The sequence below is a fragment of the Carcharhinus amblyrhynchos genome, chromosome 12 (genome assembly GCF_965287045.1).
Source record: "Carcharhinus amblyrhynchos chromosome 12, sCarAmb.v2.hapA, whole genome shotgun sequence".
Lineage (NCBI taxonomy): Eukaryota > Metazoa > Chordata > Chondrichthyes > Carcharhiniformes > Carcharhinidae > Carcharhinus > Carcharhinus amblyrhynchos.
The window spans coordinates 16,201,271-16,218,824 of NC_137335.1; the positions used below are offsets into that span (position 1 = coordinate 16,201,271).

The 17,554-nt window shown below is 47.0% G+C and overlaps 1 protein-coding gene across 4 annotated transcripts in view; it reads right to left on the minus strand.

Annotated features, from left to right (window-relative positions):
- Nucleotides 1-17,554, minus strand: part of sash1a (SAM and SH3 domain containing 1a) — a 145,366-nt gene that overhangs the window by 40,766 nt on the left and 87,046 nt on the right. For 3 of the 4 annotated variants that reach the window (XM_080200121.1, XM_080200124.1, XM_080200123.1), the window contains exons 3-9: nt 9,607-9,657; nt 9,421-9,470; nt 5,375-5,415; nt 2,938-3,027; nt 955-1,067; nt 434-490; nt 28-129 (exon numbers count right to left, since the gene is read on the minus strand). In XM_080200121.1, coding sequence (XP_080056247.1) covers nt 28-129; nt 434-490; nt 955-1,067; nt 2,938-3,027; nt 5,375-5,415; nt 9,421-9,470; nt 9,607-9,657 — 504 coding nt within the window. The remainder of the gene's footprint in view (nt 1-27; nt 130-433; nt 491-954; nt 1,068-2,937; nt 3,028-5,374; nt 5,416-9,420; nt 9,471-9,606; nt 9,658-17,554) is intronic. The other variant, XM_080200122.1, reaches the window with a different exon arrangement.

Genomic DNA, 17,554 nt, shown 5'->3' on the forward strand with positions numbered 1-17,554 from the left:
TGCAAGTATTAAGTAGACTTTACTCACACCACCATCAGAGGACTCATCCCACAGCTCATGGGCTCCACCTGCCGATTGAGTCGAATCCATACTCAGTGACAGCCTGCTATGACATTCATATTCCTTGAGCTGAAAAATAAATCGTAACCAACTTCTTATAAGAACTAAAACTCAGGAGGAAATTAATAAACAAATAGGTCAAACTCTCTGACTTTTGCCAACAGCAATTAGGGTTAGCTTTGGCTCGGTGATGTTATTCCTGCTTCTCAGTCAGAAGGTTGTGGCTTCAAGTCCCATGCAAGAGACTTGAGCGCATAATCCAGGCTGAATCATATAATCTAGGCCGGATCACTGAATCCTGCACAGCCAGCCACAGAGGCACCTGGCTTTGTGTGAATTTGCCTTTTCTACAATACAAGAATGAGACACTTACCATGCACTCCATTGACTGTAAAGCACTTTGGGACATTCTGAGGGTTTGAAAGGCGCCCTATAAATGCAATTTTTCTTATTAGTAGAGATTTAAATGACATCCATAATAGTAGCAGAGAACAACAGCATTAGGCCTGCAAGGTTAGAATTCGACACGTCTAGAAGAATTGCCTCATGGGTGTGTCAGAGTCTGATCTTGTGGATGGGAATGATAGGTGGTGGCAAGATACAAGTATTTGGAATTGCCTGTGGAAACGCAGACCAGAATCTCTGTCCAAATTTAGCCTAATTCTGTTGACAGCTTTTTACACCCATTTTCTCCCCACTGATTTCATTAACGCTCAGTGAAACGTAAAAATAAGATGAGACCCAATAAACAATTAAAGCCCAAGGAAAGCCTCTGATCTGGGGTTGAACCCATAACCTTCTGACTCAGTAGCTGTGACAACAAGATAGCCAAGAAAGCTGAACCAAGTGCGAACAGCAGTTGCTGTAATCTGTACGAAGAGGTGTCCTAGTTACCTTAGCAAGTGCCTCCTCAATTGTTATGGTCTTATCTTTGACCATCATCATCAGTTCAATGCGGTCCTCATCACTCATGGTAATCTCACTGGCCACAAATCCAACATCTTCTCCTTCAAAAGTCAACAAGGATAATGGGGTTTGGGGGGAAGGAAGAAAGAAAGAATTGAATCAGTTATTAAAGATTATAAATCACGGCCCACCCAACAAAATTGTAAATTTTGAAGCACTAAAACGAAAAGAGGTTTTACTTCTTGTAACTGGAAAAATCAGGGGGGTCATCACAGAATCTCACAGGTGGTCATTCGGCTCATCATGCCTTTGTGAGAAAGGAAGGATGTAGGCTGGAATTATCTGGCGTTCACGGTCGCATAGGGTGACATCAGTGGGAATTCCCACTGACAGCGGCGGGATCAGACAATCCGGCCATTATCAAACAACGTACCACCTCCTATCGGCGGGAAACATGGGGCCGGGAGGCCGGAGAATCTTGCCCATTACACTTTTTGAAGTGGTGGCGAGCCTTCTTCATAAACTGCAGCAGCCAGTGTGATGATAATAGTTTTGCTGTGATGATGATGCTGACTGAGATGTACCTTTTAAACAGTTGGAAACCAGCAGAGAGACTGGGCTAGGTCTGGCTTTGTGGCATGTATTGCACAAGATTTAACACAGCTAGGATATTTTATGTCTTATTTTCAAGGAAAATAGTAATGTCTGTCACCGCCGTAACCAAAATACCTTACATTGAGACCTGTTGGTTTCCTCGCTTAATGGTTAATAAATCTGTCTGGTGCTTTTTTTACTGATCCTCAGTGTGGATGAGGAAATCTTTACTTGTCTACTGAAGGTCACGTATCTTGCATGTGCTCTATTCCCGTTAATCAAGGCTACGATGCTGGCACGGTGGCTGGCACTGCTGCCTCATAGCATCAGGGACCCGGATTCAATTCCGGCCTCGGATTACTTCCTGTGTGGAGTTTCCTCCGGGTGCTCTGGTTTCCTCCCACACCCCAAAAATATGCGGGTTAAGTTAATTAGTCATGCTAAACTGCTCCTTACTGGGATTAGGATATGTGGGGTTACGGGGATAGGGCCTGGGTGGGATTGTTGTTAGTGCAGGCTTGATGGGCCAAATGGCCGCCTTTTGTACTGTAGGGATTCTATGATGAGCGAGGATGGTGTGATCTCAATTCAACTCTGAGTCATATTCTGTTTAAGTTTTGTTTGTTAGTCACAAGTAAGGCTGACATTAACACTGCAATGAAGTTACTGTAAAATTCCCCCAGTTGCCACATTCCGACGCCTGTTCGGGTCAATGCACCTAACCAGCACGTCTTTCAGAACATGGGAGGAAACCGGAGCTCCCGCAGGAAATCTACGCAGACACAGGGAGAATGTGCAAATGTCACACAGTGACTCAAGCCGGGAATCGAACCTGGGTCCTTGGAGCTGTGAAGCAGCGCTGCTAACCACCCAAATATTGGGCAGCTAAAGGCACACTTTATAGAGATGAGACCCCCAATGAGAGGATTGGGGGATAGCACTAAACGCTAGAAAGTATGTACTATAAAGTGTGTTTGACGTAATTGTATTTGATTTTGGGTGGATCTCCGCAATCGCTGAGGTAGGATTGCTGAGTCTTCTTGAACCTGGGCTTTTCGTCACACAACACCCCCTCCCCTCCCACCCAGTCAACCAGTCTTTTCCCCTAGCCCCCACCCCCATTACCATCTCTAGTCTAAAAGCCATTCAAAATAAATTGAAAGCTACACCATTTCTTTCCAATGCCTCCTGTGATGTGCCTCCTGGGGAAAAGCTTGAATCGGTATCCAGGAGATTAATCTTTAAATCCTGGAAATCCCAGGACAATCCTGAAGGAATTGGCACCCCAACAACAGGCCTTTAAGCTGAAGTTCCTACCCATTGAGCAGTTGGCACTTGTACAGGGAGAAGAGAAAGGCTGCCCCACAATAGCCTCACCTTTACACAGTTCCCGTGCTGCATTGCCTTTCGGTGATTTCCGAAATCCCTGCCAAAAAGATTTATTTTTCTTCTTCCAGTCACTACTTCCTGTAATGAGAACACAAAATAGTCAAACAGTGCTGAGCCCTTTCCTTACTTTTATCATGAACTAATCTTGCCTATAGAAAGTTTCATACGCTTAACAAAACGCGATCGTATCCTGTAGTATTGTTGCTTTAGCCTGGCCCCTGGGCCTGCGAGCACAGTGTCCCATGTTTACCCTGGTCCCATGACTAAGGTCCGTGTCTGATGTTCATCCTTGCCAAGGCATGGGAGCATTGTGTCCTATGTTTACCTTGCCGAGGCAGCACAGTTCTTTGGTGGTTAGTGAGAGCAGTCCAGCAGCATTTGTTGTAGGACTGGAGACATAGGTAGGCCAAGCCAAGTAAGGGCAGCAGGTTCTCTTCCCTCAAGGACATCTGTGAACCATCTGGGATTTACAATAATCCAGCAACCTCAAGGTCAATTTTACTATTACTAGCTTTTCATTTTCCAGTTTTTAAAACTGAAATCAAAGTTCAAACTGTTGCACTGAAAGTTGAACACAAGTTCTCTGTATTACTAATCGAGGATTCTGAATTAGTCTAATAACGTAAGCACTACACTATCAGATCATTAACTGGAGTAAATGTGAACTTCTTACTCCAAGTGTGAATGCATCCAAGACAGCACCACTGATTTCCTTTGTTTCTTGATTAAAGAGATTGACTTATCAGCCCCCAATTTATCCCCTCGACCCATTCGACTGCAACACTAGGTCAAGCTGGGTTGAACAAGAAGCACTGGGGCTGGGTTGAGCCCTTGAGAATTTTATAGAAAGGAGGCATTCAACCTGTCTCACTATTCAATAAGATCGGCGCAACTTGTGGGCCGAAGGGCCTGTTTGTGCTGTAGTGTTCTATGTTCTAAGATCATGGCCTCCAGAACGGTAGCTGAGTTTCTGGATTAATAGTCTAGTGATAATACCATTAGATCATCATCTCCCCCATAACCTAATCCTTGAAAAAGGGTAAATCAGTGCTGTATTCATTGAAGGCGAACATGCTCTTCCTGAGGTTCAATGCCCAGAACTGTACAGTACTCCAGATGTAGTCTAACAAGATAGTTGTATAGTTGTAGAAAAACTTGCTTCTTTGTATTCCAGGCCTTTAGATATAAAAGCACACATCCCATTCAGGGTTGGGTCTCCTGCCTGGGTCAGATTGGCAAGTGAATCTTGCATTTATGTTGCATGCTCAATGGCCCAAAGAACTTCACAGGACTGGGGAGGAGGTGGGGACATGGAGAGGAGTCGTGTGAAGAGGTTTCCGAGAACGGGGGCGCAATATGTCAAAGCAGATGAGTTTAGGAGGGCAATTCCAACCCAGGGCGGTGTTGTCTGAAGGCTGTATCAACAATGGCAGATCAGAAGGAGGAAGAGACCAAACACATCCAGACCAAAGAGGACAATGGCCAAACCGAGTTGCGAGTAAAAGGTGAGAATATTAGGGACAAGTTGCTTGGAATGGAGAACAAGTGTAGGTTCTGAAGACAGGGTGAAATGAGAGTGGGGTTAGTGTGGGACAAATAAATACATATATGTATGTGAAAGAAAAATTGATACAGAGAGAGTGACATAAGATAGATTTAGAGATAGATAGAGACATAATAAAACCAAAACAGAGACAAATAGAAAGATGAGTATAGAATCATAGAATCCCTACAGTGCAGAAAGAGGCCATTCAGTCCATCGAGTCTGCATCAAACACAATCCCGCACAGGCCTTATCTCCATAACCCATGTATTTATTCTGCTAGTTCCCCTGAAACTAAGGGGTGATTTATCATGGCCAATCCACCTAACCCACACATCCTTGGAGTGCGGGAGGAAACCGGAGCAGCTGGAGGAAACCCACGCAGACACGGGAAGAACGTGCAAGCTCCACACAGACAGTGACCCAAGCCGGGAATTGAATCCAGGTCCCTGGCACTGTGAGGCAGCAGCAGTAACCACTGTGCCGTACAGACATTCGTCAGATAGAGATTGACAAGTAGGTAGTTACAGGGAAATAGGTAAAGAGACAGATACATAGGTGTGGATACAAAGACAAATGAACAGATAGTTTGACTATGGGTCAGCAAATAAGATAAATATTTGAGCAAATAAACAGACAGATAGATGATACTCAGATAAAGCTAGAGGTAGATACATAGATAGATATGGACAGATGGATGGATACACAGTAGATAGCCAGGGAGGTAGAGGAATTAAGATAATTGGCAGATAGACAAACATGCAAATAGAAACACAGGCATAAAGATGCGTAAACAGATAGACGCAAAGACAGACAGAGAGGGAAAAATGAGGATCTTTTAGTTCAATAATTTAACAGTAATCCTCAAAACATAATACTCACCAACTGACCCTTCCTCCGAGCTTGACTTGCAAATCAAATGTCTGTTTAAAGAGATAAAGGTATGCTAGTACGTAAGCAATATTAATTTGATTTACAGAGCTTTCTAAGTAAAATCCATGAATAATAGAACCCTCTAGTTCAAGGACTCTTTACTTAATAAAAGTGCTTCCCATGGATAAACTAACTGTCTTTTCTAGTATGGTGCTGTTGCTCTTGAAACTCTTCCCGAGTCTTTGTGTTTGTCTTTGGATTGGAATTCAGACGCCACTCCTGGATCCTACAGACCGTGAGCGACTTGAAGCAACTCAGTGATGGATCGGTTCAGGCTGTTCTGTGATTTGCTGCATACATCAAACAGACAGACCACCAAACAGCATTCCAAGATCACAAGTTAGGTCAACAATTGCAAGGTGACAGATAATTCAATCGTCAGAACATTGGATGCAAAGGTCAACAAGACAGCAAATCGTTGTGGAGGGAACAAACCTTCCCGTTCTAAGGCTCTGGGCATTGTGTGACTCACGGTCAAGAGTGGTAAGAGGTTAACTGATTGAGTTGCTGTCAGAATGCCTTTCACCCAGAGCAGACAAGGAAGATAGTTTGACCAGAACGTGAGCTTGATGCTGAGATAGAGCAGGAAACCACAAGGCCAGACAGAGAAGTGAAAATTACAGTGCTTTCCATTTATAGAGCAGAACTTTCCCAAAATTGCAGTGCTGGATCGGGTGAGAAAAGCCGTGCAAACTTTGCCGGTTCAGAAATGCCTTTCCTCGCCTGATCAAACAATTTCAGAATGCTGGTGAAGACCTCACAGCCAGCGGCAGGGCCTCAACATGCCAGCAAAACCAATTTCCTCAAAATTACATACAAGGTGCCTGCCTCCTTTCCTCCATGGAAATTGGGATCTCCCCAACCCGTCTCCTTCATGGAGATCGAGATCTCCCCAACCCGTCTCCTTCATGGAGATCGAGATCTCCCCAACCCGTCTCCTTCATGGAGATTGGGATGCCCCATGGAGATCAGGGCACACCCGCAAAACAACCCCCCCCCCCGCCCCACAAACACTGGGGCACACCTAACATCTGGGCACCTACCCTCACTGTCATCGAAGCTCTTCCTTCTCCACCCCCTTTCACTGTTAATAGAACTCTCCCTACCCCTCCCTCCATCACCATACATAAGGAAACCCTGCCCCCTCCGAGGATGAGGGTTATCCCCCTGCCACAGTCCTCCCAATATGCCCATTTGGCAGTGCCCCCACTGCCTGGGTGCCAGGGAGAAATCCTCAGCCTTGCCCCTAAACTCCTGATGCCTCCACACCCTGGCATGGTCATCACGACTGGTTTATGCTTTTGATGAAGGGCAGTGCTACAGCATAAGGCCATTCAATCACACTGAAATTCATTAAAATTTGTGGAAATTAGGCTCACATCCATATCTGATCATGTCACTGATAGGGAGGAGCGGGGGAGAGAGATCTCATACAATGGGGGAGCAGGAAGGACAGGGGGAAGGGAGAGGGGGAAGACAGGAAGGAGGAGGAGGAAGTGGAGAAGGGGAGGGGGGGAAGGGGAAAAAGGGGTGAGGGAGGAGGGCAAAGGGGAGAAAGAGTGAGGGGGAAGAAGGGGAGGGCAGGAAGGGGGGAGGAAGGGCGAGGGGGGAGGAAGGGCCCTTCCTCTTCTCCCCCCCTCCGGGGGGTTGGGGGGGGGGGGGAGGAGAGGAGGAGAAGGGGTGGAGGAGAGCGGGGGGGAGAAGGGGTGGAGGAGGAGGGGGGAGGAGAAGAAGGGGTGGGGGGCAAGGGAGGAGAGCGGGGGGGGGGGAAGGAGAGCAGAGGGGGGAGGAGAGCGGGGAGGGGAGGAGGAGAGCCGGGGGGGGGGGGGGGAGGAGGAGGGGGTAGGGGGGGAAGGAGGGGTTGGGGGGGAGAAGGAAGGGAGAAGGGGGGAGAAGGGGGGGGGAGAAGGGGGGGTGGGGGGAGGAGGGGAGAAGGGAGAAGGGGGGCGGAAGGGGGGAGAAGGGGGGGGTCGGGGGAGAAGGGGAGGGGGGAGAAGGGGGGGAGGGGGGAGAAGGGGGGGAGGGGGGAGAAGGGGGGAGGGGGAAGGGGGAGAAGAGGGGAGGGGGAAGAAGGGGGAGGGGGAAGGGGAGAAGGGGGAGAAGGGGGAGAAGGGGGAGAAGGGGGAGAAGGGGGAGGGGGAAGGGGGGAGAAGGGGGAGGGGGAAGGGGGAGAAGGGGGAGGGGGAAGGGGGAGAAGGGGGAGGGGGAGGAGAGGGGGGATGGGGGAGGAGAGGAGGGATGGGGGAGGAGTGGGGGGATGGGGGAGGAGTGGGGGGATGGGGGAGAAGGAGAGGGGGGATGGGGGAGAAGGAGAGGGGGGATGGGGAAGAAGGAGAGGGGGGATGGGGAAGAAGGAGAGGGGGGATGGGGAAGAAGGAGAGGGGGGGATGGGGAAGAAGGAGAGGGGGGATGGGGAAGAAGGAGAGGGGGGATGGGGAAGAAGGAGAGGGGGGATGGGGAAGAAGGAGAGGGGGGATGGGGAGGAGGAGAGGGGGGATGGGGAGGAGGAGAGGGGGGATGGGGAAGAAGGAGAGGGGGGATGGGGAGGAGGAGAGGGGGGATGGGGAGGAGGAGAGGGGGGATGGGGGAAGAAGGAGAGGGGGGATGGGGAAGGAGAGGGGGGATGGGGAAGAAGGAGAGGGGGGATGGGGAAGAAGGAGAGGGGGGATGGGGGGAAGAAGGAGAGGGGTGATGGGGAAGAAGGAGAGGGGGGGATGGGGGAGGAGGAGAGGGGGGATGGGGGAAGAAGGAGAGGGGGGATGGGGGAGGAGGAGAGGGGGGATGGGGGAAGAAGGAGAGGGGGGATGGGGGAGGAGGAGAGGGGGGATGGGGGAAGAAGGAGAGGGGTGATGGGGAAGAGGAAGGGGGGATGGGGGAAGAAGGAGAGGGGGGATGGGGGAGGAGGAGAGGGGGGATGGGGGAAGAAGAGAGAGGGGGATGGGGAAGGAGAGGGGGGGATGGGGGAGAAGGAGAGGGGGTGGGAAAGGATGGGGGAAGAAGGAGAGGGGGGATGGGAGAGAGGGGGAGAAGAAGAGGGGGGGATGGGGAAGAAGGAGAGGGGGGGATGGGGAAGAAGGAGAGGGGATGGGGGAAGAGGATGGGGGAGAGGGGGAGAAGGGAGGGTGGGAGATGGGGCAGGGGGTCAAAGAAAATCCATCAGTGTTGGACAAGTGAAGGAGAAGCAGTTAGGCAACTGTCGGACTGAGAATGTATAAGAGAAGGTTTCAGATCCCAAGGACACTGGGATAAGTTGTGGATGAACCAGTACAGACGGGTCAGGCTGAACCTGAACCTGAACAGAGCTGTTCACTAAACCAGCGGAGGAGCTGAAATCACTGATACAGAGGGAGGGCATGTCCGGAAAGAGGGACCACAAGTAACGACAGAACAAATTAAGATGTCATTTTGTGAATCACACTTTAGGAAGGTCAAAGGCATGGAGGCGATTTATTCAAATGATGCCAGGGATGAGGAACTTCAGGTTTGTGGAGAGATACGGAAGCTAGCATTGTTCTCTCTTTAGACTGGAAATGGTTCAGGAGACCTCGCAGACGTGTTCAAAATTACGATGGGCATTGGTGGAGTATAAATTGAGAGAAATTGTTTCCACTAGCAGGTGGATCTGTGAGCACAGGATACAGATTGAAGTAATTTGGCAAAAGAGCCAGAAGGAAGATGAAGTTTTTTTTAAAATGTAGACAGTTCTGATGATCTGGACTGCATTGTGTGACAAGAGTCCAGTGTTTCACAGACTATAGCTCAGTGTAGAACCATGAAGAGCTTTTCCTTTGTGCTGGACAAGTGTGAAGTGAGCCTGACTCATCATTCTGGCTTTGTGGGTGTCAGCCACGCACAAGGGTGGAGATAGTGGCACAAACTGCCCCTTGTGTGAAGGAAATGAAACACCACTTCCAGGTGCTGGTGTGTTTCTCTGAAAGCACGAGTGTGGAAGCGTTTTGATAGTGTTGTCCGAGTACTGTAAACACATCACTTACTCTTTCTCGCTCTCTGGTGTTGACACCACGCTCCCCAAGGCACGCGATTCCTGGGTGGGGGGGGAGAAAAACATTCAAGTCACTGCTTAAAAAAAGAAAGTTGCGTTGAAATTACAGGATGACTTTAATAAATGTGTTGCGTTCCTGGAAACTGTCCAGGAGGATTTGAAGGGAAGCCGTACTCACTGAAGTCTCAGGCAGCAGCTGTGGTGATGGTGGATTGGCAACTGAGCCTCCCTAAAATCAGAACACATGGAGTCATTGTAAATCAGTAAAACGTGGCAGTTTTCATTCCAAAATGATCACAGCCAGAGTCGAGAGCAAAAAACAGGGTAGAATGAGCGGAGCTGCTGCATCCTGTTTATTGGAGAGACAAAACAAGTCTGAAAACTTAATTACAGGGAAAGAATCTTTCAACATGAGAGAGAGTAAAGACCTCTCATTGCTGGACTGAGTGGATCTAAATCTTTGATTTAACCCTGCATCAGATTCTTCACTTTAACGGCTGCCAACACAACTAGCATTTGACAACACTTACTTGGAAATACAGGCGCGACAACCAGACACATGCTGAGCCCAACACTGTCCGTCACGATGCCCATCCCCCACATTCCTCAGAAAAAGACTTGCATTTACACAGCACTTTCCATGTCCTAGTGCCTCTCAAATGCTTTACAGCCAATGACATACTTTTGACGTGTATTCACTAGTCTAATGTGGTGATAATATGCACCCAGATGCAGCAAATCGGATCCTTTCACTGCATCCCTACAGTCCAGGAGGCGGCCATTTGGCCCATCGAGTCTGCACCAACTCTCTGACAGACAGCTTTACTCAGGCCCTCTCCCCCATCCTATCCCTGTAACCCCACACATTTACCGTGGCTAATCCACCTAACCTACATATCTTTGATCTGATTTGATATATTGTTGTCATACGTATTAAGATACAGTCAAAAGTATTGTTTCTTGCGTGCTATACAGTCAAAGCATAGTGTTCATAGAGAAGGAAATGAGAGAATGCAGAATGTAGTGTTACAGTCATAGCTATGGTATCTTAGCTATCACGGTTATCTTGGGACACCAAGGGACAATTTACAACTTAGGCCAATCCACCTAACCTGCACACCTTTGGATTGAGAGGGAGCACCTGGAGGAAACCCACACAGACAAGGGGAGAACATGCAAACTCTAGACAGATAGTGGCCCAAGTCTGGAATTGAACCCAGGTCCCTGGCACTGTGAGGCAGCAGATACCAGATAATATGATTCAGTGATGTCAGTTAAGGGATAAATATTAGCCAGTACACAGGGGCGATCTCATCTCCTCATCTTCTCAGGACTCTTTTTTGTGTCCACCTGAGAGGGCAGTCCAGGCCTCAATTCAACAACGCGCCTCCCGCAGAGGTGTGCGCTTACTTTCAGAAAGAAACTAGTACCAAGTTAATTGGGGTAATCCTGTGTGAAAGATGATTTCCTTCAACTCTGCTGGAAACAGTGAGGCAACACCAGCAACCTACATAGCCAGCCAGATGAGCAGTGCAGGGGGATCAATATTAGTCAGAAGGATGTGGAAAGAAGCAAGCGGCAGCTGGAATTTAATTGAACGATGCAACAGGACTGCGACAGGAAACAGGAAATGTGTGCAACTATTGAGAAGCCATAGCAATAGATGGAACAGGAAAGGGATGGGGATGTGATTTCTGGCTCTCTAGTCGCAGCTTTCGCTGAAGGTCAGTGTTTGGATCCAGAATCCACTTTGTACACATTTGTCCAGATGTGTAATGGAAGGAGAGGGTGGATAGGCTGCGATTTTTTTTCCGCTGGAACACAGGAAGATGAAGGGTGACCTTATAAAATCATGACAGGCATAGATAAGGTCAACAGCCAAGCTTGAGAGGGGAAAGATTTAAAAGGGACCTGAGGGGCAACTCTTTCACACAGAGGGTGGTGTTTGTGTGGAATGAGCTGCCAGAAGAGGTGGTAGAGATGGGTACAATTACAACATTTAAAAGACATTTGAACAGGTACATGGATGAGACAGGTTTAGAGGGATAGGGGCCAAATGCAGGCAAATGCGACTAGTTCAGTTTATGAAACCTGGTCGGCATGAACAAATCGGGACAAGGGGCTATTTCTGTGCTGTATATCTCTATAACTCTATGTCAAATTTGTCTCACTCTGGATCAGAAAGTTGTCGGTTCCAGCCCTACTCCAGGGATTTAAGTACAAAGTTTTGGCTACAGCCTCAGTGCTTTGGGAACAGGGTACAAATTACTAAGATACTGGAAACTTGTAAAGTGCAGACACTGACTTCCAAAAATCCAAAGCTTTCCAACTTGCGTGCCAGTCAATGACTAGTATCTCTCGTTTAAGCCAGTCCTGCAGTCTAAAATTTCAAGATGCGTTTGCGACAGCTGTTTAATTATTCAACGCTGGCCAGGAAGTGCCCTCCAGCATGATGGACTGCATATGATTCCTCATTGCAATTTGGGATGAGGCGTATACTTTTGAAAAACGAAAATACTGCAGAAGAAGTAAAAGTAAAATACTGTGGAGGCTGGAAATCTGAAATAAAAACAAAAAATGCTAGAAATACTTGGCAGGTCAAAAAGTATCGATGTGGTGGGAGGGGGACGAAATAGTTACTTCAGAATCCCGATAAAAGATATTAACGCTGTATCTCGCTAGCAGATAGTGCCTGGCCTGAGTAGCTCCACCCTTTTCTGTTTCTATAGCGTACGATACTTTGCCCTCTTTGAACTCGCTATGTATAGGGAAAAAGCTTGTATCCATGTTTGTATATGTCTGTGGGATTTGCACTCCAACGTGCTGGAGAACAGGGCATGACATACATTTGAAAAAATTCTCTCATTCCGTCGTGGTGTCTGAAGGCCAGCTCAGCTTCAGAAAACACTAAACCAGTTTTAAAGCTGTGTAGTGTCTCAGCAAGTTATTTATTAGTGTAAGCTGTTGCTCCTGCAGCACTGAAATATTCTCAAGTTTCCTGAGTGGGTTTGCACCCACAGCCTTCTGATCCAGAGTGAGAATGAATGAGGCTGACTGAGACAAATTTGGCATCGATTCCCAGCCTGGGTCACTGTCTGTGCGGAGTATGCACATTCTTCTCGTGCCTGCGTGTGTTTCCTCCAGGTGTTCCGGTTTCCTCCCACAGTCCAAAGATGTACAGGTTAAATTAATTGGCCTTACTAAATTGCTCCTCAGTATCGCAGGATGTGTCGATTAGAGGGATTAGCTGGGTAAATATGTGGAGTTACGGAGATAGGGCCTGGGTGGGATTGTTGTCGGTGCAGACTCGATGGACCGAATGGCCTCCTTCTGCACTGAAGGGATTCTATGATCTGGGCAAAGGTGGACACAGTGAATTCTGGATCAGCAAAAGCTGCAACACCACAGGCATCAGCTGTGACCAAAGTGGATAATGCTCTTGTCTCTGAGCCAGAAGCTTGTGGTTACAAGCCCCAACAAATTTAGGTTGGCACTCCCGTGCTGCACCATCAGAGTGTCATTTTACCAGTGAGATGTTGAACTGAGCCTCGTCTGCCCTCTTGGATGGACAATGGGAGGGGAAAGTAAAGTTTATTTATTAATTACAAGTAAGGCTTACATTAACACTGCAATTAAGTTACTGTGAAATTCCCTAGTCGCCGCACTCCAGCGCCTGTGCGGGTCAATGCACCTAACCGTCACGTTTGTCAGACTGTGGGAGGAAACCGCAGCACCGAGAGGAAACCCACGCAGATGGGGGGGGATGTGCACACTCCACACAGACAGTGACCCTAGCCGGAAACTGAGCCCAGGTGCTGTGCCAGCAGTGCTAACCACTGTGGAGGTGGTAGCACAGTGGTATTGTTGCTGGACTAGTAATCCAGAGACCCAGGTTCGAATCCTGTCAGGGCAGACGGTGAAATCTGAAATCAATAAAGAAACCTGGAATTTAAAGTCAAATGATGGCCATGAAACCACTGTTGATTGATGTAAAAACCAATGTCTTTTAGAGTCCTTCTCTGGTCTGGCCTACATGTGACTCCACATCCACAATGAGGTTGACTCTTAAATGTCCTCAGGGATGGGCAATAAGTGTTGGCCAGCCAGTGACGCCCACATCCATGAATAAAAAAAAATCCTGCTATCAAAATTTCCATTTCTTTCCTGTTTTCTTTTATACATATTTTGCTTGATATTGATTGTATCCCCAGGCACTGTTCCGTAATGCAGTTGCACACTGGTACGTTGTCCCCTACATTATATTTTCAAATAAAATCGTATCTGGCCTCAGTCAGGGTATAGCAGGCCTGAGAATGAACTGTGTTTGGCATCTATACTATACCCATTTACCTCGAGTAGGCCTAGTAGCTACAGCACTTTAAGAACAATCCTTGGTACCTAAGACCTTTTTGGTGAGGCGTGCATCGGCACTGTACAAACACAAAACTTGTATCTTTCTTTAAATCTATTACTTCATCCAGAATAAGCCAGAGAGGAATCAGGGAGCTGTCTGATTAAGGTAATTAGCGCTAACAGATTGAGTTTGAATAGTGAAATTAGGACTATACCATTGCACATAGGTGGTCAAGAAGAGCTCACAGTGCTAGCAAAATATTGCTAACTTCACATATGTATCACCTGGGCATTCAATACATATCCGATACAAGGAAACAACATACAGATATAGAAACAAAGATGTATAAACAAACACATGTACACATACATGTAAATAAATATACCCTCACAAACACAGATATAAACACATACACACAAAGCACACACAACATAAAGACATGGAGTTGTGTAGGACTTTAGTGAGGCCACAGTTAGAGTACTGTGTGCAGTTCTGGCTGCCACATTATAGGAAGGATGTGATTGCATGGGAGGGGGTGCAGAGGAGATTCACCAGGATGCTGCCTGGGCTGGAATATTTAAATTATGAAAAGAGGTTTGGTAGGCTTGGGTTGTTTTCATTGGAGCACAGAAGACTGAGGGCCGACCTGATCGAGCTGTGCTAGATAATGAGGGACACGGACAGAGTAGATAAGGAGTAGCTGTTCCCCTTAGTTGAAGGGTCAGTCACAAGGGGACATAGCTTCAAGGTGAGGGGCAGGAGGTTTTGGGTGGGGGGCTGGGGGCTGGTGGGGTGAACCATTTTACCCAGAGGGTCGTGATGAGGAGGGTGGTAGAGGCAGGATGCCTCACATCCTTTGAAAAGTACCTGGATGACCACTTGGCCCATCATAACATTCAGGGCTATGGGCCAAGTGGTGGTAAATGGGATTAGGTAGCAATTCAGGTGTTTCTCATGTGTCAGTGTTGATTCGGTGGGGCCTCTTCTGCGCTGTATGATTCTATGATTAATCTGTATACATGTATACGATTTATAGCTTTGAGTAAACTTACTGGGCTACAAAGCAAAATGACAAGCAGCACACGTTTGTGTTAGGAAGTGTAGGCAGAAAGGGTAACAGAAAGAACAATGTAAATCAGGGTCATACTGAATATTTGTATGCATTACCTCACTCACAAACTCGGCCTGGCTGAAAGTTTCATAGTCACAACTCACACACACGGCAGCTATTCAGCCATGACTGCCACACATTTGTTGCACATCAGATGGCACTCACTGACACACTTCACTCTTGCAGGAGAAGGTGGTGTCTAACAGCAAATGGTATTATTTTTAGAACACAGAACATTACAGGGCAGTAAAGGCCCTTCAGCCCTCGACGTGGCGCCGATCTGTGAAACCAATCTAAAGCCCATCTAAGCTACACTATTCCAATATCATCCCTATGTTTATCTAATGACCATTTAAATGCCCTTAATGTTGGCAAATCCACTACTGTTGCAAGCAGGGCATTCCACATCCTTACCACTCTCTGAGTGAAGAACCTACCTCTGACATCTGTAAAATGTTAAAAATTTAAAATCAGAGGAGGAAAGTACACCTGAATCTTTGATCTGGTCAGCTTCCTGACAAAGCTTTAATTGTGTAGATTTTATTTAGAAAAAAACTTTTAGATTCGACAAAGTATTTTAACTTGAAAAATAATTCTAAGTTGATCCCCTGAAAGGAGGAACCCTGAGAAATGGTATTGGTGAGATCCACTTGCAGGGGAGGAAAGGACTGATGGTCAGGATGTCTTCATACTTAATATTCCTCTCTCAATTTTGTCCGAGTGATGTGAAGATAGCTGCAGATAGTGTAAGCACTTCTTACTTTTGTTAGGATGCAGGAGGCTGCCATTTGGCCCATCATGTCTACACCGGCCCTCCAAACAAGCATCATTACTTAATGCCATTTCCCTGCCTTTTCCACATAGCCCTGCACACTGGTAGACACTGAACGGCCTCTTGAATGCATTGATTAAACCTGCCTCCACCACACACTCAGGCAGTGCATTCCAGACCCCAAGCACTCACTGGGTGAAAAAGCTTTTTCTTACATCACATTTGCTTCTTTTGCAAATTGCTTTAAATCTGTGCCCTCTCGTTCTTGCTCCTTCTGAGTGGAAACAGTTTCTCGCAATCTACTCTGTCCAGCCCTTCATGATTTTGAACAACTCCACCGAATCTCCTCTCAGCCCTCTCCTCTCTAAGGAGAGGGTCCCGACCTCCCCAATCTATCCTCATAGCTGAAATTTCTCATCTCTGGAACCATTCTTGTAAACCTCTCCTGCAGCTGAGATGGTTGGCAGATTTCAGTCACAACTACACGACTGAAACAAAGATTTTTCAAACATTGGGTCTTGATGAAGTTGAAGTAATTGATCCAGAAGGACCTTGGCAACCTCCTGCTGAGAGCCCTTCTCCCTATCTTCTACCCTCTCATTAGCCTATCACTCAATTTCAAAAGGAGGACTTACTAGGCCACCGATGCTTAGACACAACAGGTTTTTAAACCACTAATGGAGTACTTCAGCACCACTCAAACCACTCGCTATAGACAAATGAAACTGCACTTGTCTATAGTGAGGTTAAGGGTACAGAGGTTGGAGGACGGTGTTGAAATCAGCACTGCCTACTGATTGACATCATAACCTGTGAACTCTATACATTGCCAGCAGTAGACAGGATTGTTCATGCAAACTACTGGAACAAGTTTGGCATCTGGCACACTGGCAGATATGCACGTACATCTCCGAGAGCATTTCTGAGCATGAGGAGATTAATTACAGCCCAAAGAAAAGTTCATTTTCTTTCCCCATCATCACTCCCCGCACCCGCCCTCCCCGCAACCCCACTCCATGGAATTATGGATGAGCTGTTACATGAAATCTGTCCTCTCGTTTTGTGCTGTAAAACTCAATGACTCTAAGCAGATTAAAAATCCCGGTATCACTATCCTTGCCAATACCACGGCCAATATTGTCCCTCAACAAACATCTTTAGAAAGTGAATATCTTGTTATTTTCTTACTGTTGATTCTGGGCTCTACTCGTTATGCTGGCCGACATAAAACTGTAAAAGCTATTAATTGATTATGAGCTACTTTCAGACCACTGCCCTCCAGGGTTCACTGGAGACATTATAAATTCTCTCTATCTCTAAACCAACCATGCAGTATAAATAAAAGCAGTGAACTGATGATAGTGGAGAATTGGTGTGGGACAGGTCAGTGCAAATCAAGCAGATAATAAATTATTTGCTATTTAATTTGAAGCCTAACTAACCTTTCACTCTGGGGCCATCAAATAAGGTTGAATTTATTACATTGCAATGTTCTCCTGGTAAATAAAACCACCATAGTCCCAGATGACCAGAGGCTGCTCTCCCATTTGAGACTGGTGGTGAGTAAACCTGAGGATCACCATACTTCGGGCGAAGGGCAAAGTTGAGAAGACGAGGCCTTCTGAATAACCTCAGCCGTGACGGGAATTGAACCCGTGCTGTTGGCATCATTAACCAGCCTTCCAGCCAACTGAGCTAACTGACTTCTCCTGGTACTGGCTTGCAGATATCCTTCAACTAACATCATTAAAGACAGATGACTTGGTCTCTTACTTCATTGGTTTATGGGATCTGATTGTGTGGAAATTGGTTGCCATGTTTCCTACATTACATCAGTGGCTGTGCTTAAAGTACCTCATGATTGTGAAGTGGCCTTAGGTGATCTGAAG